General features: G+C 44.4%; 1 protein-coding gene across 2 annotated transcripts in view; it reads right to left on the bottom strand.

Annotated features, from left to right (window-relative positions):
• The window catches only part of LAS1L (LAS1 like ribosome biogenesis factor), a 47548-nt gene continuing 19958 nt past the window's right edge, over positions 1-27590 (bottom strand). The window contains exons 8-13 of one of the 2 annotated variants that reach the window (XM_084640127.1): positions 19811-19896; positions 18316-18531; positions 17356-17494; positions 16323-16705; positions 13098-13245; positions 1-303 (exon numbers count right to left, since the gene is read on the bottom strand). In XM_084640127.1, the coding sequence (XP_084496253.1) occupies positions 213-303; positions 13098-13245; positions 16323-16705; positions 17356-17494; positions 18316-18531; positions 19811-19896 (1063 nt within the window). In that variant the 3' untranslated portion in view covers positions 1-212. The remainder of the gene's footprint in view (positions 304-13097; positions 13246-16322; positions 16706-17355; positions 17495-18315; positions 18532-19810; positions 19897-27590) is intronic. The other variant, XM_084640128.1, reaches the window with a different exon arrangement.

The following is a 27590-nucleotide window of genomic DNA, read 5'->3' as shown; positions in this document are numbered from 1 at the left end:
AACTATATTTCACATAGCTCAGTTAAAAAGAGGTAGGAATTAACTTTTGTTGTTAAATAGACTAGAGTTACTAGACAAATGACCTCAAGCACAAATCAAGTTATAAAATAGTCAAACACTTTTATTTCCCCCAGGAATTTTTTGCATGATAGACTATTTTAATATCACCATGATATCTCTTTGTGCTACTTATCTTGTCTAAAACTGGCTGCTTAGAAGAGCTGAAGGCCACTTTTTATTCTATGGAGGTCATTCTGGGTCCACAATAATCCTTCCATCACACCTCCATTCGATTCAGGAGAGCTGCAGAAAGGAAGAAAAAGAGCAATTTAAAAGCCTCAGTGATTTGTGTAAGAGCTAAAGTGAAGAAAAATCACTTTGAAAAGCACTTTTAACTTTGCCAATGAGAGCACGCGAAAAAGGGCTTGTGATGCGTGCCCTTTGGCACCATACTCTTGGCTCATTTTTAACTCGAGCTGCAGTGTCTGAACGTCCCCAGTCAATATTCAGGATCAACTATGAAGCTGCCTTTCCCCTCTACAGGTAAATATAACATCTGCTAATGTGAAAGATGCAAATGGATGCAGAATTACCTGTGCAATAATATTTCAGCTGAACTGCTCTTTGGAATCGGGAACACAGATATATCAGGCAACATGGTATTTCAGCAAGCAGTCAACTTGAGACCTGCCTATGCCAGGAGATACCTGGTATGCACAATACAAGTAGGCACAAGTCTCACAGCCTTGCTGTATCAGCCATTTTCTATTACTGAGGTCCTTGTTGAGGTTGTGACCACCCTGCTCTCGGCAAGAAGGGGCACAGATCATGAATAACATCAGGAACTCCCACCTGTCAGCAGGATGATAAACCAGTATAATGAGAAGGATGGTTCTGAAATAAAGGTGCAGCCCTGGGGGTCAGGAGATGTAGATGTCACTCCTGGCTCAGCCAATGACTCCCCATTGCTTAGATCATAGGAGAGTCTCTTGTGCCTAGCCCAGTGCAGTCCTTACCCATAAGTGGGGCTCCTACCACCATACAAATAACTTCTAGAAACCAGAGTGTACTTAGAGTTTTGTTTAAGGAATTTATTGTTTGGGCAATGCCCACAGTGTTCTAGGCCATTTCCAAACATAGATGGTGGCTCGCTCCCTCACAATCAGTATAAATAACCCTTTCCACGGCACAAATTACCCTCTATGGGGACGTTTTAACAGTGTTTCCTTATCCCAGGGAGAACAACTGGGGAACACAGGTAAACCACGCTATGCCCATCAACACTGCAAGACACACGTGTGGTTGAAACTAGTCAAGACGCTACCAGGTTGTGAGAAGACCTTCAAACAGTAAGTTTTACAGCTCTTATTCATTTTCCTGGAGTTGAAAAGATGTGAACCACGGTTAAATTTAACAGTTAAGTGTCTAAGGGATTCACCTGAAACCTGCACTCTGGCGCTGTGGAGAGCAGACGGCAGTCCGTGCTGTCAATTTCAAGTTTTTCCATTTTTGTTCTCTTCATGCTCAAGGACAGATCAAATTTCAGCTACAACCCAGCGTCCTCCACAGTAAGTGTATGTTCTCTACTGACACTATTTGATGAAACCCCTGGGTTTAGATACAGACTGCAGTGTCTTTCCTGCTGACTCATCGCTCAAGGGCACTGAAATCCAGTGATTAAGCAAGACTATTAAAAATGAATCCTATTTCTGAAATGTCAAAACTACCTTTTGACATGATCTGCAAGGCTGTGCCATGCTAGCAGCTATGCCCAGCCACCCACAGACAGATTCCCTTCTGGCTATCTTATTGCCAGCACAGCTATTGCTCTCAGGCAAGTATGGAGAAAACAGTGATAAGAGTAACAGAGAGGTGAGAAAACCAAAGGCTCTGCTTGCCTATGTGCAAAGAGCAGTCCCTACTTGAGGAAATGGGAAGGGATTCAAGACTCAGCAGCACCGTTCCTAAACCACCAGTAGCCAGAGGCATCCACTGAATTCGAAGTCAGGTGAAATTCTTCCTTTAGGGCCCACAGTAATTCTTAATTTATTTCCCTGCCGCAGCTTTGAGCTGGGACACACCATCTGGTAATCTGCCCTCCACTGCCTGAGATTGTGGAGTTAGTGGCCAGTATCAAATCTATATTTGTAAGTAAAAAAAAAAAAAGGTGGCTACAAATTACAAGATAGAGAAATGATTCGTCACACACTTTTCACAAAGACATGGAGATGGGTGCACAAGGAAGACTCCCACGAAAGACTTCAGACTCAGTGCTCAGCTCATCTTCCCCTATCCCTCACCTTCATCAACAATGCCAGTTCTGACACACAGTTTGTTGTCTTTTCCCACTCCTGTCTGTGCCAAACATACAATATGAAGAAATACCCTCCCACCATACCTGTTCACATAGCCACCATCTTCTCATTTAAATCCTGCATAAAGACTGACTCTCTTCCTTTGCAATGCCTACCAGGAGTTCATATAAAAATTCCAACTTTATCCATCCTATGGGATTCCCAGAGTTCCAGACTTCTGTGTTTATCCTTTGAACTGTAAGCTGTTTCAGGCTGGGATTGTCTTGTGTATCTTGTACAACGCATACCACATAAATAGCATTTAAAGAAGACCCTATCAACCCACAAAACTATTTAACTCTTTGGCTCTTGTATACTGCCCTAAAATTGCCTACAAATACACAGAATATAAAAACTAAGGAGATATAATTATGAATAATGGTATGATACTAAGAAAAAACTAAGGCTTTCTGGAAGCATCTCCCAATAGCAACGTCTATTAGGCTATAGCCGAGTCTCACAAGGTCAGACACCTCTTCACTACTGCCATTTTAAAATTGGACATCAAAGAATTCTCATTCAAGTATGTCTCCCAGCAACTCACAATTTCTACAGCTACCTGTGGTAATTTCAACATCAAGTATTGTTCCACTACTAATTGTTTTCATTATATTTTTAATAAAACATCCAATAAACTAAATTGCAAAAGACTCTGGAGACAAATACTGCAGAGAACAAGCTGCACTGAGTGGAAGGTGGACTTCATGTGGTCAGGAAGGCCTTTTCAATCTTTGATTTTTTAGGATACAAATGTGTGTTGCGGTGCACTGTTAAACCGCTGCCAAGTTCCACCCCAGAGATGGCTGCACTTCAGCAGTGGGCAAGATCATTTCCGTAGATACACAGTTTACAAATTGCTTTGGGTACCACTTCGATAAGAGGTGCTCAAGAAGCATAAGGAACAGATTCATAGATTATAAAGCTGGAAAGAACCATTGTAATCATCTAGCCTGACTTTAGGTTACATAAAGCAGGTACCGCAAGCTGCATGTCTTCTGCAGTGCAGTTCTATGTGTGGGCTAGTTTCTGCTGTGTTGTAATTGCAAGAAGCTGCAGCTGAAGTCAGCTGTTAGGTGATTTCTTCAGGAAGGCAGCTGCATCCTATACGTCACTTGCCCTCTTCCTCTTTCACTTCCAAGAGATGCTGGGGAGAGCAGAAAGCTGAAGATAAAAGAGGTAAATAACCCTCACTCCCAACCACAAGACATTAAAAAAATAAAAGCCTGAGTCACAGAGAAACGACATTTCCAAAGGTATCATTCGTTGTGTATCGTTGGTTTTCCTTATGGCTGCTTCTATAAACCCCACCAGTCAAGGCCTCTCCCCCAAGCACCACCACAAAGTTTCCCCCAGCCTACTGGGAACTTATCTCAAGAAGCAGTTACTGCTCTCTTCAGGATTATCTGTAGCCTTTCAGATCATAAGAATGACTGACCAGCATCCTTCCTCCTCACTCCACTCTGAACAAAACACCCCCTCACACCAACAACTCTGTCACAAATTCACACTTACTACTGAACTGAGGCCTGTATTCTGCTATCACCTATTGCATTCACTTCTGCAACACCCCTGCTACACCAAATTACTGAGCACTGACAAATTATACATCAAGAGACAAAAAACAAACAAACATCCCTCCCCCAGTATCTTACAAAACAAGAAAGAGAGGAGGGAGAGAGAGAGACACACACACAAAAGCTCTCTGGATGGATGCAGATATGTAGATAAACTAGACGCCATGTGTCATTAGTTATTCTATTGCTGAGAGGAGAATCATTATGGGGATTTCAAGGGGAATGATGCATGCACCTAAAGAACATTTTGCTGCAGGCAGGAAGTTAGCAGAGAGTTTGAAAGTACAGCGAAAACAGCTAAAATGGGTCAGATCCCCACATTGTCATTTGTGGGACACTGGAAGATTCTGGGGGCTTTCACCCAAGCATTATTAAAACTCTGCATGACTTTCTGGGGTGGAAGTGAAGGCACTACATGCATATATCTGCCAGCACAGTATGCATCCCTGTAAAGCCCGTTTAGGTTTCATCCTCCTGGATCAAGCAAATGTGCACATCCACTTTTCCGTAAATTTTCCCACCAAAAATACAACATCACTCTGATTATCAGTCATTTATTCTCCAGTCAAGGTAAGAGCTGTGGATGAGAGAGTGCAATTGGGGTGGAAGAAGTTACAGTACTAGCTTAAGAACTCAGGAGATATTTTAAGGCTTCTCCCAAGTGAAGTATCTTTACCAATGTTTCCTGTCTGTTGTTCCATAGCTACGTTATACACCAGGGGTCTCAAACTCAATTAACCTTAGGTCCAGTGCCAGTCCTCAAATCCTCCCAGCGGGCCAGTAATGTCACTCATGCCGCCCAGAACCCGCCCCCGCGTAAGGCTCTGGGAGGGAGTTTGGGTTGGGGAGGGGGTCTGGGGTGCATGTTCTGGGATGGAGTTTGGGTGCTGAGTGCAGGCTCTGGGACGGAGTTTGGGGGCAGGTGGAGGTGCAGGCTCTGAGAGGGGGTTGGAGGGTTCGGTGCTTACCTGGGTTTCCAAGGTGAGGCAGGCCAGGGGGCCTCCACGTGCTGCTGCCCCCAGGCACCACCCCCGCAGCTTCCCAGAGGCCGCAGGGACGCTCGGGGTGGGGACAGTGCGTGGAGGCGCAGCCCCACCCTGCCCTGGGGCCGGCAGCCACATGGACCAAGCGCGCAGGAAGCCGCTCAGCTCCACTGCACTGCTGGTGGTGGGTGGGCCCCGGGCCATTTTAAATCGCCCGGGGAGGGAGTGCCTGGGGGTGGCAGGTGGGGCCAAGAGAAAGACCCATCTCCAAAATTGCTGGAGCCCTGCAAGCCACATTGGGGAGGTTCTCGGCTGCAGATAGCCCGCGGGCTGGGACTTTGAGACCCCCCATTATACAGTAAACATTCCAGTTATCCGCTTGAAGGAAAACGTTCATCTGGGTCTTTAGTTTTACCAACAAACTAATTTCTATTCTGTTTTTCTGTTCTACAGCAATGTCAGCTGCTCACTGCTCGACATGCTGATAAGTCAATCATTTTACCAATGGACATCCCTACCCGACAGGAATCAATTTTTTTAAATCTCTGTCCTGTTTTGTGTGTCAAGCAAAGTTTACCCCTTATTTCAGTCTATGGAAACCATGGCAGATTGTCAGAGGTCATCTGTGGAGAGACAGAAAAAAGCATTTCTTTGAATTTGTTATTTGGGGTGAAGTCCTAAGTAGGGAAGCACAGTGAATGACTTCTGAAGGCCTTGATGTTCAGAAATAAAGACAAATACGTTCTGCTAGGGGTCACTACTGTGATAGACAATTGAACGCCACATTGCAAAGGACACTTTAAAAAGAAAGAAAGATTGCCTAGGAGGTTGGAAATCCACTTCTGTACCAAATTACCCACATAAACCCCTTTTCTTTACTGTTTTAAAAGTACAATGACTCTAAAGACACAGGTGGCTTTTTACCCATATACCTGCCCTCTCCAGGCTGGAAGGGTCAGTTGGGACCAACTACAAGCCTGACTTTTTAAATATTCTCTTAACAGCCCATGAAACAACTGCAAAGTCAGTTATAAGGAGGAGGCGTTTAAATCTTGACAAGTAACATTCTATAAAAATTATGCAGTCTGGGGGAAAGTCTCCCAAAGGGTTTGCCAAGGATTTCTTCATGTTGCGACTGCTTTTTAGAGACACAGCTTTTACTTGCTCATCATTTTCATTTAAGAAACATATTTGACTGTCCTTAGTTTTGGCTTTAAAATAAATAATAATTTTTTTGCAATTATTTGGTGTCTTTCAACCAAGACTCTCAAAATACTTTACACATAGTAAGCCTTGCTGCACAAGTGCACTATCCATTTAAGGACACAAATGGTGTGTAGCATTTAAAAGTTGTATCAACAAATACAAGAGGGAGAAAAAATCACTCTAGAAGTTCTCGTTTTGGCAAGGTAACTCTGGCAGGTTTTACCCTGAAAATGTCTATAGCCCCTGCTAAGTTATTATATGCCCCAAAATCCACTTAATCAACATGGCCAGTCCAACTCTGATGTACCAAAGGTGATGTTCCATCAACTTCCGTGGGAAAGGAACAGTTGCTAGCAGTAGTATCATAGTATTCACCTGCTACTTCCTTTTGTTGTGCAATTACAATAGCTTCAGCTACCTCACAGTATTTAATACAGCAAATGAATTTCACATAAGCAGCTAAAGAAATGAGGAAGAGTAATCAGGTGCAGCAATGCTAAGAGAATACAATATTCAAAACAGCAGGTGAGCAAGAACCATGTGTCTAAAGCCATTTCTACTTTCTACTTGTAAGGAACTGTTCACAGGCTCTAAATGCAAAGAGTTTTTTCCTTCTTGTCAATCTATGTGATGGTATATATACCCCATATAGTGGTGAAAGGGTTAATGTGGGCTTGAAAGACCAATTAATCCAGCTGGCCATACCTGGAAGGTGGGCCAGCCCCAATTAAAGATGATGTCCAGCTGGGTAATGGCTGTAAAGAGAGGTAGTACACCATAGACAGGTGCTCCAGGGAGAGAGGCAAGAAATCTGTAGTCACTGTTTTGTTAGTGGAGAGACCTGTGGTGAACAGGAAGGCTCCTGCAGGGTAAGGAAGAAGGTTAGAGAGGGAAGATAGCTGAATACACATGACTGAAGCAAGCTCTCGTGGTTGACCCTGACACCAGGATGAGAAACCAGACCTGTGGGGAGAAGCCCTGGATGGTGTTTCTTATTACAAAGAGCCCAGAAGGAGCTGTGACAAAGGTTATGGTAGGAAGGGAGGCAGGAGTGTGTTTGGCACAACTTGGCTGCTCATCCAGGGGTCCCTGTGTAGAGGATGGGTCTAGGTTCCCCTACCAGCCACTAAGAAGGTGGTGTCAAGCCCCTGATGATGCACATAATGAAAATTCAGAGCCTTGAGAGGTGGTGTGATGACTGCTGGGTGCAAAACCAGAGACCTGATGCAAGGTTTTAGAATTTCTTGTTGTACTGTGTTACACTGGAAGGGATGGGACTAAATGTGACCTGGCTGCAGGACCAAGTCTTGAGAGGGGATGGACCACTGCAGGGCCGGACTGACTATCTGCAGGGCCGTGAGAGCTGAGAGCTGCCCAGCCATGAGAGGGCACACCAATGTTGAGTCTACAAGGAGCAACGGAAGCTCCCTAAAAGGGGGGGAGGCCCCCGTGCTGCCCCTTCTCCTGAGGCCATGCCCCTGCACCACCCTAAGCTCACTCCTCTCCACAAACCCCCAGCATCCCATCGCTCACCCTTATGGCCAGTAAAAAGCATCTAAAAGTGATGGGGCCCTGGCCTCCCCTGTTCTGGTGCCCCTGGAATCTACCCTTCCACAATCACACAAATTGGAAACACTGCCTGTAGGATTCCTACAGCTCAGACACTACAGCCAACGTTAGATAACTGTGTACAATTCTAGTACAAGGATAAGCAATGCTTGAAAACTGCAGCGGATGTTGGCAAGTCGGACACATTCTGTGAGGAGTGGGTGAAAGCTGGCAGGAGTGGAGTGAAAGTGACCAGAATGTGGTTAACGCCATTGCTGATAAGAAAGCAGCTGTGACAATAACCAGATGCCTATCAGCTGCGTGAATGGCTCCCACAGCAGTACTAAAAGCATGAACTTAGTGTCTGAGGGAGGCACTTTATGGTGATGAGTGTTTGTTCTTCCCCTCCTCCCCTCTTTCAAACAATGGAGGAGAGAATTGCTGCCTCTTGTGTTTGCTTCCAGCAACTCAGCAAAAAGCAAATCTCTGTTAGCTTTCACTGTCCCTTAACATTATGAGGTGTAGGAGTGACTGGGGAATGGGGGAGGGTGAAGAAGAGAGCATGAAGGGTGGGGAGAGATTCCCCTCTCGTTTCCAGCAGCTCTGAAAGGAAGGGTGGAAAGCTGTAGAGACCTTCAATGCCCATTCCTCCCTCCCACAAGGAGGGGAGCAGAGACTTCCCCCTAGGGTGACCAGACAGCAAGTATGAAAGATCGGGACAGGGGGTGGAGGGTAATAGGCGCCTATACAAGAAAAAGCCCCAAATAATGGGACTGTCCCAATAAAATCGGGACATCTGGTCACCCTATTCCCCCCTGCATTTTGCAGTAGCTGGGTGTGGTCAGGAACGGAGAAAAAATAAACTCCCGGTTCATCTAGCAGACAGGAGGAATTCTAAACATATCGGACAACAAGAAGAAAAGGGCAACAAGACAGACAGAGAACCTTATAGCAATGGCTCATGCCTGTTCTCCCCCACGCCCTCCCCAGGCATCAGGACGTACTGGGCTACTCCACTCTTCTGCAAGTCTTTTATGTTAGCCTCCAGCTAGTAGATTTAGTCCATTAGCTAGCAAGTGTTTGATAACTGTTTCAAACCCTATCTACAAAGATGTACTAAATCACCTGGAATGTGGTTAAGATGTAGGGGAAGAAATGATCATAGGCGCCCTGGTCACCTTGATCGATTGGTCTATCAGCCCTGACAAAGAGAGTGCCAATCACGTCTTTCGTGTTGTCCTAGCCATTCCTGGTCAGGCTGTCAGTGGCACCGGATGCCCAATCCGCATAGCGCACTGCAGCCCAGAACCCTTGAGCGCAAGTGATCTACCAGCCTCAGCCTCCCAAATACCTGGGATTACAGGCACACGCCACAGCACCTGGTTATAGGGCTCCTTGACAAGTTTAAAAAAATTTCTTATCAACTAAGATACTCTCTGCACTAAGAGACCAAAGTTCTAAGGAATCAGCTTTCCATATTAGGGTCCCCTACTATTCCCACTGAGTTCGCTGGCAAGGCACTCTGAACTCAGATGCATCATAATCAAGCCCATAAAAATCGTAAACATTACTGAATTTTGCTAATGAAGGAAAACACTGTGTGCTACAGAGGCAGGGATTGTACATTTACAGCTAGCTACAGGCAAACTTTAATACAATCCAAGTTCCAGACATTTTAACCAATGGACTGATGAGTTTCTATACATGGGAATTCCTTCACATGTAGACCGCAAATGGCAGTGTCCCAGACAGTGGGATTGTAGGGTAGCTATTATTCCCTACACTTCAGAAAAGCTGTATCACCACCAATTCTGGGAAATATGTTTGGACTACAGTATGTCTATTATGCCTACCTGGGTTGAATCAAAGGGCATATTCTGCAGCTGGCATCTAGAATAACAAGTTGCAATCAAACCTGAGGAATGAATCACACCATTCTTTCATGCATTTGATTGCAGCCTCCATAAGCAGGAGTCTATACTGTATAGCAAAACCAAGAGTTTGTCCACATGACCCTGCAGTTTCGACTGGAGCGGGAGGGAGATGAACCTCAGCGTGCCCCATAGTGGTATGCTGTAACTCCCCCCTGTGGATGCCGCAGGCATGAACTAAAAACTATGTAGTTCATGTTAATATAAATGATCTTCAAACAGAACTATGTTAATGTGAACCACGCACCTTTTAGTTCATGCCTGCAACAGCTACACGGGGGAGTTAAAATGCAGTGCTTTGGCACACATTGCAATTCATGCCCCAGTAGTCCGAATGTGGGGCCGTGTAGACAAGTCTTAAATCTACTGATGGGAAATGAATGACCATTAAAGAACAAGCAACCAGTCTCCTATCAGAGCATTTGCTGTCAATTTGACAAATCTAAAGTTCTACCACAGCTCCCCATTCTGATGTCTTCTCTCATCAATCTAAATACTAGTTATACAGCTGGATGTTATATTCTTCAAGGTAAAGGCTCCCTACCCAGCAGTATCAATTTTGGGATACAGAGATTTAATTAAAAATAGATCTCTAAATTCCAATATTTACCCTACATGAAACATGTCCTGATGATTAGAGTTCATGCCTTGGGTGACTTCGAAAACAAGCAGCAGGCTACAGGTCTGAGGGGTTGGAGATCTCCCTTTAAATGGAAGCAAACACACCAATGTCTAATTTTACCCTGACCAATCAAGCAGCAACACAGTCCTTGGTGCTGACTAAGAGAAAAGTGTACTATTGTGGCTCCATTCAGCTGACCATCTGTGCTTACTGTCACAGAGACAAGGTGGGGAAGGGAATATCTTTTATTGGACCAACTTCTGTTGTTGAGAGAAAAGCTTTCAAGCTTACACAGAGCTCTTCTTTGAGTTTCTATGACTTAGGCAGACTGAGCTAATAATGGATAAATTGAGGAGTTCCAATTGGAAAATGGGGCTGTCACTCTCCAAGGGTTAACCTGATGCAACTCACAGCAAAATCCAAAGCCAGCTCAGAAAGGTCAGCTAACACTACAGAAATATCTAATGAGCATGAATTATTCCATAGCAACTGTAAATTGCCATAGCTGCTTCTGTTACAGTAACCAAGTGAACAAAATGCCTTGAACTGCATGCAGAAAACCACAATCCACTTGGTCTCTTTACTGAGGGCTTCTTTTTGCCTGAGGTAAGAACTTGTTTGTATGTTCCATAGCCTGAAAGACACCAACAATTGTTCTGTATCTTGTTCATTCTGTGGACCAATGATGTGCAAGAGACTTCACAGACCCTCTCACTCTCCCAACACCCCAATCCTGAAATATATGGATCTCATGTTTCCTTCTCCAGAACACTAGGACAGGCTTTACAGACCAGTTTGAGAATCACAGGTCTAAAAGTGTGGTAGCTATCACAAATGCAATGCGTAGGAATGCAGGAACTGCCATTTACTTATATTTTGTTTTCGAAGAAGAAAGGGTTTCTGTGCCCCTGTACTGCAATGTAAGAGACAAAATTGACTGGACAGTGAAACAGCCTTGCCAAGGCGGAGCTACTGGATTAACAGGGCAAATACCACAGCCAAGTTAAAAAAATCTTAAAATGGAATTGATAACTCCACATTAACCAGAGCGGTCCCATTCCCTAGAAGAAAAGACTCAGCTAAAGCTTCCTCCAGTACTACCATCATCTCCAGCACATCCTGTAATTCTTCACTGAGGCTGGGTGCAACCCAGGGGGGGCCAGATCTTTGGCTAGTATAAATTGTGTAGTTTCTTTGAAGTCAATGGTGCTGTTTCAGTTTATATCAACTGAGAGTCTAATCCCTGATCTCTAACACAGCCACAACAGGTTTGAAAATTCAACTCCAAACATTCATCACAGTCTGTGAAAAACAATAGCTTCCCTGATGGGATACAGCAAAAACCCACCACTGCTGGTTTTTTTTGTTTGTTTGTTTGTTTTTAAAGGACGACAGAGGAAGGGGTGGGACATATGGGGGGATGAAGATGGGACTGCCAGGAGCTGGTTTCCTCAGCAGGATTGTACTGAAACTGTGCATGTGACAATTAGGTTCATCTTTCCACAGATGTAACTGCATTTAACTGTCCAACAGGTTAAAAAAAACCAACCCTGAGGTGCAAAAAGAGACAACACACAGATTCTCAGACAGAAAAAAAGAAAAAAGCTGCTTTTATAATGGCGGCAATTACAAAAAAAAAATCTCTCAAAATTATTCTTGCTAGATATAGGGGACAAACATTAGTGTAGGGTAAGATTCCTCCATTCAGAAAATGACTGCCACTGCTTTCTAAAGATTCATAGTGAGATGCTGGATGAGATTCAGAGGGTGTGCATGTCACTGCCAGGCAAAGATAACTTTCGTCCCATTATACGCAGCCCTGATTTTCTGAAGGTTTATAGAAGCACACACAAAGTCTCACAGGGAAACAAAGCATGAAGAGAATAGCCATCAGGGATGCCTGACTCACCTGTGGTTAACCAGAGACTGGATAGCTGAGACTACTACATTGTTAAAGAACTCATTCAGTAAACATTTTGTAATAGTCACACTGAGCATATTAAGTGAGATAAGTTTGTTTGCTCACACCAATTTCCAGGTATAGTCATCTCCATGGTTATGTAAAAGAAGCACCATTCTATATTATGACACACATTCTGCAGTTACTCATTTCCTGTAGCCCCCTGTGATAAGATTGATTTTTCTTTTAGTTCTTTTCACCAGAGTACCTCAAAGTGCTTTTATAAACACTTGTTCATTAAGTCTCAACACCTATCCCATGCAAGATAGGCTAATATGGGGAAAATGATGCACAAAGCGGTTAAATGACCTGCCTATGATTAAGCAGTGAGTAAGTGCGACAGCCAGGAACACAACACCCAGGTCTCCTGGCTTCCAGTGCAGTGCTTAAGCCACAAGATCATGCTTCTTTCCATTAAAGGCATCCTGACCACATCACATCATAGAGTGGCTGTTCTGGTTACTTGGATTTTTAACTTAACTTGAGGGATCTGGGTAGGAGGTAGTGATAGTAGGTGCTGGGACAGCATATTTTACCCAGTGACATCACTGAATGCATTTGCCAGTGGTTAAAATAATACAATTTGGACTGCCACATTACCGTGTTAATTGATCTTGTCAAGGTAAAGGTCTCTATGCCCCTGCCTTTTTCCTGTGAGATTCAGCCACTTTGCTCAAAACAGACCCCCCCCCTTTTTTTTTTTTTTAAGTAACCCTCTCTGGCCTCTTCCTGCATCCTCAAACTACAGGTCAATGAAATGCTAGTGGAGAGAGAGAGAACAATTAAACATTTCTCAAACTGCTACAGCTATTAACAGGAACAGCTGTCTCAGACTCTTCTTGTGGTGGTGCAGGGCTGAGCATAAACAACATGTACTTGTGGCATAATAGCAGAAACCCCCACCCATACCATTACTTACTTTGTACTGGGGGAGTTCCTTCCACCGTCTCTTGTCACTGGCTGATCAAGCATGGACATCATAGAATAACTATCCACCAATAGGCTATCAGGGTCATCTGTCTGACCTGGAAGTTTCCCAAGAGGAAAGTCTTTCCACTGCACTCCATCTGGGTGGGAAAATAACATTCATGGTACAAAACAAGTGCGCACTTTCTAAATAAACTTCAGAAAACAGTATGTGGGCTGTTCATACATTTCATAGCTCATGTAAGAATTGTGTAGCACACATTTGGGAATAACTTCTCCAAATTTTGATTCTGACTTCTGCTGCTTCTCCAAAGTATAGCTTGTCCAAACATTTTGGGATACTCTGAGTTATTAAACCCCACAGATTCCAAAGCCAGAAAGGACCATTCTTGTCATCCAGTCTGACCCCCTGTATAGAACTTTTGGGCAACAGAACTTCCCCAAAATAATTCCTAGAGCAGATCTTGTACAAAAATATTGAATCTTGATTTAAAAGTTGCCAGCGATGGAGAATCCACCACAACCCTTGGAAAACTGTTCCAATGGTTAATTACCCCACTGTTAAAAATTTACACCTTATTTCGAGTCAGAGTTTGTCTAGCTTCATCTTCCAACCACTGGATCGTGTTATGCCTTTCTCTGCTAGATTGAAGATCACATTATCAAATATTTGTTCCCCATGTTGCAGGTATTTATAGACTCTGATCAAGTCATCCTTTAGCATTCTTCTTCATTAAAAGTTTGAGCTCTTTGAATCGATCACAATAAGTTACAGTTTCTTATCTTTTAATAGTTCTTCTCTGAACTCTCCCGAATTTATCAACATCTTTCTTGAACTGTGGACACCAGAGCTGCACACAGCATCCAGAAGTGATTGCATCAGTGCCAAATACACAGGTAAAATAACCTCTCTGCTCCTACCTGAGATTCCCATTTATTCATCTAAGGAACATATTAGCCCCTTTAGCCTCAGCATCGCACTGATAATCACTTTCAGCTGATTATCCACCATGACCCCCAAGTCTTCTTCAGAGTCACGTTCTAGAGCAATTTCTTTTATTTAAATTTAGATTTTTTTTTTTTAATATACTTGTAGCATTTGAAAACTAACAAAGCCGTTCATGTGTGTTAATTCCGAAAAGCACCTGATTTGATTCCTAAAAAAGTCCAAGATCTAGTACATGGAAAGAGCCACTTGCACACATGTAAGACACTCCCCCATCTTAAGGAGCAGAAAGCTATATGTTTGCCACCAAGCAGTTTGCTCCTTTGGTTTTCATCCACAGTAACCTCTTTGCCAGTATCCCCATCAGCAAAGACAGGAGCGGAAGAGAGGAAATATATTTTTAACCAAGTGGGAGTTGGATAATTGGAACAAGATCACTTAAGATAAGGGGGATTCAAACTGGGATTTTTCAAAAAAGCATAAGGGAGTTTGACACCAATCTCACATTGAACTTAGGTCTCTTTAAAAATCCCAGCCTGAAAGTGTTAGCAAAATACAGTAGTAATTGAAAACAGGAACTTGCCCTACAGAATAGAAGGGAAGCAAGACAAAAGCTGGGGGAATAACCTGTAAAAAATCTTTTGCACATGACTGGCCAGGGTGGGGGGGAGAAAGAGATGTGAAAGAGGGAACACAGCAATAACTTGGAAAGTACACATTATCTTATCAACTGGTAGGGTCTTACAACAGTGATGGGCACAGTTGTATCTTCCCCACCACTTCCTACTCCTTTATTCAGTTTCTGATAGTCTACAGGCTGCACACTCTCACAGGAATTATCTGCCAACTTGGACAGCAGTAATGAGGCTGTTTGTTTGTACTTCATATTCAAAGTTCAGCAGACAATGCCAAATCCAAGTCATCTCCTACATTTCAAAAGCCAAGTCAAAGATAGGTGTGTCGCATATCATTGTTTGGAAAGCAAGGCTTCTCAAAACTCGTTTGCTTTCCTGATAAAGGGATGGCTGCTACTTTGGAGGGGGAGAACAGGAACCTGATCAATCTAAAAAAATAAGTGGTATTTCATGTTCCAAGTAAGAATGTTAGCCCAAAGGAGAATGGAGTTGGGGGGTGCAGGAAGAAGGGTAAAACAAAGCAACCTCACTTGTCTCAGGCTACTGGAAGTGGAACCAATATGGCAGAGCCATGTACGCAAACCAACCACAGCACTGAAAATGTTCTCTATTCCAGCCAGCCATAGAATGTGAACCGAATGTTTCCAACTCCTGCTTACCATGGAAAAGTTGCTCATTTCACTGTTACTTCATTCTCCCACTCACCTGAATATTCAGCTCCAGTGACGCAGCATCAATCTGATTAAGAGTAATTGCTTAGACAAACAAAAAATAACGTACTTAGGAAAAGTATCTGAGTGAACTGCCTTTCGCATTGTTGCCCATGTCTCCTTTCATGCAGCTCCATATCTGAAATGCCTTCCCTGATCTGACTCACCAGTTCTTTCCTCCTCATCCCATCCCCCCACCAAAGTCTTCAACAAATTGTGCTTCTTCCATGAACCCTGTAAACCTTAAAATCCTCCTAGTCCCTCAAAAATAAGTGTTCAATAGTAGTGGGGAGTAGTCTTATAACTAACAATGTGCTTGCTAAACTGCCCTAAACACAATAGTTTAATCTCTTAAGGGTTGTAAAACTTTGGTCTAATTCCAGTTGTTGGGTTTAGTGTGCAGGGTACTGGGTGGTGTTGGTATTCATCCATTTGCATGCTGGCTGTGTATATTGCAAGCTTCCTGAAGCATGGTACTTGTATGGAAAGCACTTTGCACATCACTGGAAATACATAAATAACATTTTTAATGAACTCTTGGTCTGATAAGGGGAGGCTTTCAGCATGTACTGCCAAAGTCCATGAAATGTTCATATTTTCTTTACTGCTCACTACTAGCCCACACCCTTCTCCACCAACTAGGTGAAGTGAAATTTTAAGTACAGTGATATGAAAGTTAATGAAGCATTAACTGTGTGTACCTGTAAAAAGTAACCACAGCGTTATGGGAGCCACGAGAAGGGAGATGCCTATAAGTGGCAGGCTGTGAAAAAACAGTTTACAGGGTTTAGCTTTAACATGGATTTGAAGTACGCTTCAGTCTTAACCAGGCTGAGAGGTTTGAGGGGCCACTGTGCGTTTCAATTTACATTTAGTGGTGACAAAAAGACCCAGGACATCAGAGTAAGTCTTAAAATCACTTTTACCTGCACTGATCTGCCAGATGGACCCATGCAGCGCTGCCCTTTTCTCAGCAATAACCATCATGTTATCAGCATGAAGAAGTTCCTCCAAAGGCGTTGGCTCAGCTTCCATCTCTTCTTCCTCAGCTTCCTCCTCCCCCTTGTCTTCTTCATCACCAACACCGCCCAGTACAGTTTCTCGCCTTTCCACCCTCTGGCCTTTGGCCTGACTCTCCTGTCTGGCCTTCCACTGTAAACTCTCAATGGTGTAAATTGGCTGCCCACTGCTGTCTGAAGAAGAGCCTGGACTGGAGAGAGAGTCTCCTTCTTGGGTGTAGATGGAGGAGAGATAGAGAAGGTTCTCCTGAGCATCTGAAGGCAAGGGAGGCTCCATGTCTGACAGGATCCTAGAAAGAGAAGGAGGGAACCAAAGCATTACAAGCAAGGAGAGACTCCAGGACAGAGGCTTATGGAATTGAGCAGCTCTTTAAAAGGGCTCTTCTAAACGAGCTCTCCCATGCCATTGGGATGGTGCGCATGACAGAGGTGGTAATTCTCCCAAGCTGAGTGGGGTCCTAGGCTACTCACTCTCCCTCTTTGCTTTCTTAAAGATTCTGATTTTTTTTTTCTTAATTTCCCCCCTAATGATTTTCATGAAACAGCACAGATTACAACCCTTATAAGATCTCACTACATTATTAACTTCAACCAGCCTTGTCAATGATTCTTTGCCCATATTGCTTTTCCGATACCTCAAATGTGGATTTTTTTTTTTAATCACCAATTTCTAGTTTCTCTACTCCACTCTTAATTTGTTTTTTGAAAGAGAGACCTGAAAAATTCTGCTGCTTTCTCTCTTGTAGCACCAGTGGAAAGAAGAGCAGAAACAATATAAGTTTAGTATACACCACAGGGTTTCCACAAGGGTGACAGCAGGTCAGTGAAGGCGTCCCAGCCACAACTGAACATACTTCTTTTTAGTGGCTCTGACCAGGTTGCGTATGATCTGTTTCCTGTCCCCTCTTTCCTTTTTCAAAGAGATAAGGGTCACACTTACAGCTGCAGGAGGTGTGGGGTTGCCCAGCAGGGAGCTTCCAAACATTTATCAATGAGCTTTATCCACTGCAAAGAAACTCTACGGAGAAACAGCTTCCTTTTGTTTATCTGACTCTGTGAAGGGCGTCTCATTTTCCTCCCTTAAAAAACAAAACAAACAAACAAACAAAAAAAAGATAAAGAAGAGAGGGGCCTCACAACATAAGAAACATGTTTATAACCAACCCTTTACATTTTTATAGTACCTTTCACCCTTAAGAGGCAGAGTTAACGTGCTTCTCAGGCCACCATTCCAACCAGCTGTGGAATGCAGCTACCTCTGGAATGAAGCACAACATACCATGATCTGGCAGTTTCAGCAACTCTCAAAAGTTCAGGACAGGAAGTGAAAGACAACTCACCCAAAGGCAACATATGCTAAGTAGGAAGAATAAAATGAGAATAGCCATAGTGGGGTCTGGTCAGGACACTAAGAGTAACCCCAGGGTGTTGCAAAGGCAGCACCGTCTGACCTAGTGGTGGTCTGAGCACAGCACTGGAAGCCAGGGACTCCTAAGAACTGCTTATTATGAGAAGTCCAGCCGGCATCTGTAACAACACAAACTACTGGTTTAGGTTTTATGTATAAAACAGCACTTTAGCAGTGCAGTGCTCTCAACACCATGCTGGTGCATTGGTCCCTTACAGGAAAAATTACCACCTTTCAAATCTTGATAAAACCCATAATGAAGTTTTGGAAATGATTTTTCCATATATTACAATGAACTAAAGGGTACCCAGAAAGTGCACGTTAAAAAGCATGAAAACTGAGATCTTGAAAGCCATAGGAAATTAATGTGACCAGTATAATTAGGATCCTGAATTTCTGACTTGAAAGTAGTACCATCTTCCTTGCACTGGAACAGGAGAGGATTTTAAAGCCATCTTCATATAGAACCTAAAGAATTTCAGACTCACTCACTGGCTTTTGCTTTGGCGTTGGCAGTCAGAATCTCAGCAATCCAGTTGATCAGGTATTGAGGCCTGAGTTCTGAAGATTCAGAACACTGCTTCAGGTCAGCAAACATTTTCTCTAGCAGGGTCTGTGTAAAGTCTCGGGACTGGAGGCCCTTTAGCAGAGGCTGCCAGAAGTAGTAAAATGTCTGAGGGATTTTGAAATCCAGCAACTCTTTATTTTCTATGAGAAAAAAACAAAAACACTACACTTAAATGGTAAAGTATTTTAAACATAACATCTGGTTCAGTGATAGCTCCAAAGCGAGTAGCATATACTGTATTAAGTGGCCTTATATTTCTCCTGACATCCCACTCTGAAGCAGTCATAATCAGCAAAGACAGGAAAAAACAATGAATGGATAATTAGGTAATTAATACAATCTTTCAATGAAAGCAGAAAATATGAAGCCTGATCTAATCATGCAAGCCACAGGAAAACCTCTCTGTTTGGCTAATGCTTTGCCATCATAAGCTCAACGCCCACAGAACTGAGAGCTAATCTATCTAAAAAGGTACTATAAAAAGGGTTAGTAAAGGGTAAAGCAACATAGTATTGAGCAGCTCCGAAGAGCTCTATTACTGTAATATAATTACAGCAACATGCAGATAACCCCCTGGGAACCTCTGAGGTGGGGATTTTCAATTAGTCCCAAGGGAGTTAGTCACCCGATTTCCAATGACAATAGGGTTTGGGTGCCCAACACTCTTTAGACAGCATTTTAAAGGGGCCAATGTTGACGTCTCTCAGTTCAGTCTCTCTCAACCTGTGAGCAGCAACACGGAAGCAAGTCACAGCTAGAGGCAGTCATACAAGGGTAAGAATTATTTTTGACCAGTTCCAAATGGAAATTCCTGTGGTCTCCATGAAACCCGTAGCTATAGTGGATACAGAAAGAGAGTCACAATCAGACTTAGAAGGAACCCTCCGCTTGCAACCACTTAACTGCAGCATTGGCATGGAAGGTCTGCCTTCATGCATGTAGGAGTGAGTACATGAGAAGGTAGACATGAAAATAAAAGGGGCTCCAAAAAGATGGGGTAGGATTTACCAAAACTTGTCGTACACAAAAGGGACACGAGAGTAGGCCTGGTGTAAGCACACAGCATGTTTCAGTACAAATTACACTAATGCAAACTTAATTTTTCATCATAATGAGAAAACATATTAAGCCTAACTCACTGCCTTACCCTGGGGTGTGTTAATTTAAGGCAGGGATTGGCATCCTTCGGCATGCCGCCCGCCAGGGTAAGTCCCCTTGTGGGCAAGGCCGGTTTGTTTACCAGCCGTGTCTGCAGGTTCGGCTGATCGCGGCTCCCACTGGCTGTGGTTCGCTGTTCCAGGTCAATGGGGGCTGCGGGAAGTGGCGCGGGCCGAGGGATGTGCTTACCGTGGTGGGCCGCATGCCAAAGGTTGCCGATCCCTGATTTAAGGGATTTCACATAAAGTCTGAGACACTAACCTTCACACTTGATATTTAAAGTCTCCAGTTGTTCCACAGTTGGGATGAGACAGCCATCATCTAGAAGAGCTTCAGCCACCACCTCCCTATAACAAATAGAAATCCCCATTAGTCCCACCCGTACCTCACATTTCCAAAGCATCTCTTGTCCTGACCCCCAAAACACTTCACATGCTACATACAACGGGATTCATTTCATCTGCTGCTGAAATGTGGTGGGACGTGCCAGCTCCTTAATAGGCAGGATTTGACTTTAATCAACTAAGGTCATTAAATGTCGACTTCAGCTGACACCCTCAAATCAACAGAAAAAAAACCCCAATCGATAAACAAGCGGCACAAATGCAGCCTCCCTCCCCCTTGCACCTGCAGGGATTGGTGTCACCAGCCCTGTGGCTGTGCAGGGAGCCCTCTGCAGCCCTGCCATCACAAAACTGCTCTCTCACACACCAGTTGGGAGTGCTGGGGCGGGGGTCTCTGCTCTGTTCCACCAGGACCCACTCAGTGGAACTGCAGAGGGCTCCCTGCATGGCTGCAGGGCTGCTGACACACAATCCCTGCGGGCACAAGGTGCGAGGAGGCGGCTGCAGTCCTGGAGGGACAGAGCAGAGATCCCCAGCCAGGACTGTGAGGAGTACTCCAGCAGGAGACATTCAGTAGCGGGGTGGTCTCTCCCATGGTTGGGGAGTTAGCCAGGCCAATGACACCCAGTAGAAACCTCAATTAAAAATTGATTAAAATAAAAACGTAGTTCTGCCAAGCCTATTAATAGGCCCCAAAACACTATACGAGCTCTAGTCTGAGAGTTAAGATACCCACTGAAACGGGAGGGAAAACACAATCCTCCAAACCAGAATGTGACCAGGTCACTACAGTTAACACTTGTACTCTGGTGAGGGGGGAATCCCTAGGCATTGAGATTTCAAAAGCAGTGCAGGGGATTCAGCACTATGTTTTTCATTAAAATGATTCGATAATGTGTGGTAGAGGTCTAACAACCAGGATCTATAAGAACCACAAGCAGTCAGCCCTGTTAAGTCCCATCTGAAAGATGGCATCTCTGAACCTCTGGCAGAAAAGCATCCCCGTATCACGATGTTAAAGATACTAGTTCAAATGTCAGAAGACGGGCACTCCCTACTGCCATTTTCTGCAATACCTGGGATGTACTTTGATGTCTCCCATCCAAACATCAGCCAGGGTTAGCATGGGAGATCTGGAGCTCACAGCCCAAGATGGCGTGCAATTGCTAGTACAAGGGCTTGGTGCAACTGAAGTGGGAGACAGAGGAAAGTCATTTAAACTCTCTGGTTCAGATAGGTTGAACTGGAGGTTGGCAGTGAGAAGCAGCAGTAGGTTCAGGTATAAATTCCTACAGCCACTCATTATTTGAATAAGGGCTTCTGCTCAGTCCAGTGTTTGGTAATATACAAAGGACAGCATTAAAAATAACAGCACAAATATCAAACCAGCAATTTTCAAATGCAAAATGCTCAAGTGAGAGAAAACGGCATCTCTGCTTCTATTTTCTTTGGGTTTACAGAGGTAGAACCAGAGTTAAACAAGACATACTTTGTTACAGGATGCCTGTGGCTTTTATTGTCTGGGGGGGAAGGGGAGATCCCCAAACCCAGATCTGAACATCAAGACAAGTTAAATAGACCTGATCTAAGATTCTATAGACACCAAATTGCAGCAACTAAGTGATTCAGGGAGACCCCAGCTACTAGAAAGGCTATCCATAGACTGTGACTTGCCCTACAAAATAGGTTCTAATTTAGATCCCTCTCTTTTCTGGAATCTGTTCTAGGATAATTACTGTATTCCTAGATACAATGACTGTTCCTCACTGACTATTTAAGGTTACAGCCATGGAGATGCAGGCTCAACCTTGTGATTACGCAAACAGGGATGACAAGCACAGCTGACTCAAGTCATTAGCACTGGAAACTAATTCTGCTTTTAATCTCTAGAGGCATCTTCCTGCCTTTCCACCACTGCACACATGTGGTCTATATGGACAGAACCATAGCAATGAACAGTACCCAGAGTCATGTAGGAATGCTAAATGACGTGTCTTCTCAGGTTGTATGGAGCACTAGAAGAGGTTATTGGACCCCGTTAGCCCTGGACTCTGCCACCTGGATTGCCAAAACCAGTGAACTAGTAAATTTGTCATTTTTAGACTCATTTCCTTCCTGCCTTCCCAGCAGTTTCTCTGTTTTCCTACAAACATGAGACCACTCCCACTACTGCATACCGGTATCTTATTGCTCGTTGCCCACCTTACCACTTCTGACAATACAGTACCATCTTTCAGCTGATCAGTGCCATCATCTCCATGCCAGGCCTTCCCTACATTCCAGTGTAACCCTTTTCCCCTCCCTGATGGTTCTCAGTCTGAGGGAATGGCAAGGAACGAACATCAGGTAGGAAGAGGGTCATGCTATGGGGGCAGGCTTGGATCCTCTCCACTAGTCCCAACATCACTTGCAGCTGGTGGCCAGACAGCTGCCTCCATCCCTGGCACAATGGCCAGATAAATGCTAAGGGGGGCAGGGTAGGGGAAGGGGAGTGGAAAGTCTAAAAAAAAACTTGCCATCAAAGAACTCCCATCCAAATTCTAGGTGCTTCTGACATACATATAAAACCAATACTAAATGGAGTTACAACAGTCATCCAAAGCAGTGGTGTTTCTCCATTACCCACACCCTGCCACATCTCATTTAATCATCAGTCAGCAGGATTTAGTTCCCCACCACGCATCTCCATTCCAACTGCCTCAATTCCCTGCCAATGCCCAGACTGTACTGCTGTATGCCCAGGCCGGGCCAGCCACTTCAGATGGGGTGGGAGAACAGGTCAAGAAAGGGACCCTCACAGAGTATACACTACCAGTAGCTCTCTCATACAAAAGCAAACCAAGCTCAAGCACCCCTGTTCATCCTAACTGGGCAGAGTGTCATAGGAAGAAGGCAACCTCTCAGGTAGGAAGGTCTGAGGCCACTTAGGGCTTCATCGGTTAAACACACCATTTTAAATTCCACCCATTAGTCAATACCCAGTCTCAGCAGGTCCTGGAGCACAAGCCTAGTGTGCTGAGGGCAAGAAACTGTACTCATCAAGCAGCCTACCAACATTCTGCACTAGCTACAGCTTTCCATTACATTTCAGATCCAGTCCCAAATATGTTGCATTACAATATTCAGTCTAGAGATGAGAAGACACCGATCATAGTTAAGGCTACATTTTTGTCACTGTGGTCACAGAAGTCAAGGAATCTGTGACTTCCAGAGACCTCTGTGATATTCTCTGCTTCAGCCCCAGGTGTTGCAGGACTCTGGAGCTGACAGCCAGTGGGACCCTGGCAGGGTTCCAGCGACAGCAGTGACAAGTGACAGGAAGCCCCCTGCAAAGTTCCAGCAACAGGTGACAGACTCCTGAGGGGCCCTCCTCAGGGTTCCAGCGACAGCCTCACGCGGGGGAAAGGGGGCGCCTCAGGTAAGCGGCTGGGGTGTCCCGTTTTCTCTGTGGGAAATATGGTCACTCTGCAGCTCCCAGCTGCCCTGGGCGGAGGGGAAACCCCACAGCTCCCAGACACCACAGTAGTGGGGGAAACCCTGGAACTACAGCAGCAAAAGTCACAGACAGGTCACGGCGTCCGTGAATTTTTGTTTACTGTCCGTGACCTGACAATGACTTTTACTAAAAATAACCATGACAAAATCTTAGCCTTAATCATAGTGCAAGTTTCATATCCAGGAGAGAACACAGCAACCTCACCCAATGCCACTATTTGATCATCTGGAAACAGCTGGGAGTGAAACCAGACCCCAAGTCGTAGACTTTGGTCACAAACATTGATTGTACATCCCCAAAAGGGCTGAGAGATCCTGACCCAACTACTCTCCTTCCTTCCCCCAGTGATTGAGCTACAGCCAGTTTGCTCTCATCCATGGTCCAACAGTACCCAGACGCCAGGAAATGCATTTGGTTGCACTCTTCAGATCACATGAGACAGCAATTTTAACCTGGGCATCACCAGCATACTGCAAATGCTTCAGCCTATGCCTCCTCACTAATTCTCTTCATATATGCACTGAATAAGAGGGGTGATACAGTAGATTCTTCCAATACAAAACACTAGAGTATCCTTGGAGCAGAATACACCGATCGCCAGTTCGCACCTTCTAGCCACCGGGAAATTAGCACATTTTCTAAGGGTTAACTATGAAAATGAAAGCAAAAATTTTCCCATTTTTAAGAAGTAAAATATCCGCAAAAATTCACAGGAAACAGTTGTTATGCCCCATCTTCCCAAGAAAGAGGGCTATGGTAGTCCTTTAAGAACTAGACTCTCTTTGCAGGCCTCCTGGAGGTGTTATCTCTATAGTACCTGTGGCACTAGTTAGAATTCCCTGGACTGACAGAGTATTTCTAGCACTGCCAGAAACATGCACAACACAGAGCAGTTCCAGTTGGCTCCTTGGGGCCTCTGTACGGTTAAGCAAGAGGGTACTTATCAGACCAATGGTATGCATCATAAAGCACTCCTCCTGTTCTCTCTGCTGCTTTTGCATCCAAATACCATTCTTTGCTCTCTCTTTGGTGTCAAAAGGCAATTGGCAGATTCATGGCAGAACTTCAAACTGGAAGCCACAAGCTGTAGGGAGCAGAGGTTCTATTTTTAATTTGTAATGCTTCGGTGGCTTATTGGCCATTCACTTGCAGTTTACAGACAATTCCAATTAAGGGAGGGAGGTTTGCACTCAGAAGAGGCGAGATCCATTGGCATTACCCAGTAGGAACCTATGCTATGCTATAGCATTGGTTTTGCTATATAAAGATCAATGGAAACAATAATGTGACAGGGTCTTATTTTCATTTTTAATATAGTAATGTACTACTGCTAATAAAAAAAGGCAAAAGACACAGGTAGGATTCTTTTATGGGAGATGCTTTTAATCACGCTTGACTCTCAAAGAAAGCCTGTGGGAGGAAGAGAAATGTCACTCCAGTCAGAGCATCATTTCCAGCTGCTGGAAATAGGTACAGCCTCCCCTTAACTATAAATATAACAGCCCATACTGTTCTTTACAAGTTTGAAGCTCTGGACTTAGTAATAAAGATAGAATGAGAGGAAATGTGGTCTAATGGCCCAAGCATGGGACTGAAAGCCAGATGATCCCGAGTCCAAATCCGGGCTCTGCCCTCTGACTTATCACATGGCCTCCATCAAGCAACTTCACTTCTCTGTACCTCAGTTTCCCTATCTGAAAGAGGGGTAGTTCTTGAATATGTTTGCTACGAGTCACAGCAAAGAAATTCCAGTAGAGTTTGTTCCTCCAGTGGTTCACCATTTCCCCAGCAAGCTCACCTGCTTAGTGCAGGCAAGTGCAATCCATTCGCACACAGCATTTCTGAGAACGTGGTTGCATCTGTGCATAGTGGAACCTGTCCCATTTCATCAATCAGTTCCACAGGGCAAATGGATGAAAAGAAGTATGCTTCTATATTTTACAGGCCGACATGCATACGCGCACCACGATTTTCAATTATAACAAATGACTTTTTGATGCCTCAGTTTGTAGATGCTCAGTTCGACACACATTGAAGGGGTCTGATTTTTCAGATAAGCGCTCAGTAGATTACTTTTACAGCATGTCTCTAATTGTGCCTCATAGCTGTGCATACATAAATTAACACAATATCCATCTTTACATCCAAGTTGCATTATGCTCCCTTCGGTTTGTTCAATGGTTTATTCCAGCGATTGTTTCCAACTGTTCTATTTTGCCCACACAGTGTAAGCAACAAAGGCCTAAATTCTCACACAACCATCTGCAGATACCAGGGCAGGAAATAAAACTGTCCCAGCATCCACTGCCTAGAGGCCAGGAATTCATTTTGATGGGCATGAAGCACTTTTGGCGGGCACATGCTGACAGAAGTAAGAAGCCCATTTCATGTTTCTGTAGGATTGTGTTGTTGCTGGACTAGTAGCTTCCTTTTCTTGAGCCTTGCCCTGTAGGTTTCAGGCATGGGAGTGGACCAGAACAGGGTCCCAAAGGACATGGCTGTATGAAATAGCCCAGAACTCAGTCAACTGCTCGTCATATTCCCTACAGTGGACTCCAAGATGGGAAGCAGGAGTTTGTTTAAGGACTCTCAGGACAGCGGACATGCGGGCACAGGGAGAAGAGAGAGACACCAGTGGCTTTTGGTGCAAGCGTGAGACCTGCCAACTAGGCATGTTATCACCTAGCATCCCTTTTTCAGGACTTTTGAGGCAGCTGCCTCCCTACAGTTGCAGCCCTAGCCCTAACTAAATGAATACAGTCCTCTATCCCAGGGAATTTAGCGTGTGTGCACGCTTGCTTACTGACCACCCTCCACTGGGTGAAGTGTTTTTCAGAAGATACACATCCACTGTCCACCCCCAAATTTTTACTGCAAGATAAAAAAATCCACATCCTACATTGTTTTATTTTCAGTTAGCTGCTTTGTGCCCTGCATGTATCCTCTGTGGGAGCAGAGTACCAGGCACAGACAAGACCAGTTAAGCACCACTGCAACTGCTCTGGGGCCCACACAGAATTGAGCAGTGAAGGACTGACAAAGGGTAGGGCTGGTGCTCTAAAGCTGTGAGAGCTGACATTGAAATATAGGTACAAGCACCATGCTGGGAGGACTAACCAAGCCTAGTACAGCTGCAGGGCCTGTAATTCCCATTGACCCCGGCACTAACCATTGAGTGGGGAGCAGAATTACGAGGAAACGTTACCAGCACATCCCTGTTATTTCAGGTAGCTTAAGTTACAAAAAGCATTGCAAAAATGTAACAAAACCCCCAAAACCTGCCACATGGTGCAAGAGTAAGAGGGCCCTGTGTAAACCACAGTTTCACAGAGGGCGAAGGATGCATGAAAGTGCCACCAAACGCTGACTTAAAAAAAAATCAAATCAAATCAAACCTTGAAATTGACTAAAGTTAATTGTAAAATTTATTCTGTGCAAACTCTGTGAAATTCAATACTTTGCCATTTACACTGTGGTGATTTTTAAAAACAAAATAAAATTACATTTATGATTTACAAAGGACCCTATGCATGACAAGATCAGGTCTCAAGGCCCAGCATGCTAGGGAACCTGCCATTCTCCAGCTGATAGTCTGGGCTGGTTCAGGAAGGGAGCTTTGCTCTACGCTTTGTCTTCTCTGCTTCCTGTCTGCCATGACCAAAGCAAATGTGCAGAAACGCGCACACCAAGACTTTTCTCTCTGCCAACTCAACTCCTCCTTCCCCTGGAGGGAAGAAGAAAGTCAATTCATCTGACTCAATTCTTCCTTATTCAGGCCTCCAATGCGGAGCAAGGAGGATAAAGAAATAGCCCTGCTCATCTTGCACGCCATGGGAAGAGGTTCTAGTGGCAGACACACTCACATTCTCCCCTGCTTGGGCAGTGCTCCCTTCCTCTATGGGGAAAGAGGAACCCACCATCCCTCTCCCAGACTGAGAACAAAGATATAATGCCTGGAGTCCTCCCAGTCCCCTAGGCAAAAGGCTCCACTCCAGCAGCTGACATGCTGCATGTCAATGCTGATCCTACAGTGTGCAGGTGCATAGGTCCCAATGTAGGAATGTGGCAAGCAGATGCTGGGTCACCCATTGGTGCCTCTCTCTATGTATCTAGGGCAGGTATGGGGCACAGAATTAATACTGTCTCAGCTGAAAGGCAACATGACTATGCGGAACTGGGAAAAAAGTTGTATGTGATGGCA

This window comes from Lepidochelys olivacea (assembly GCF_965140295.1).
Source record: "Lepidochelys olivacea isolate rLepOli2 genome assembly, chromosome: 9".
NCBI classification, from domain to species: Eukaryota; Metazoa; Chordata; order Testudines; family Cheloniidae; genus Lepidochelys; species Lepidochelys olivacea.
The sequence above is the reverse complement of the archived record's forward strand: the minus strand, read 5'-3'. Positions and strand labels throughout refer to the sequence as shown.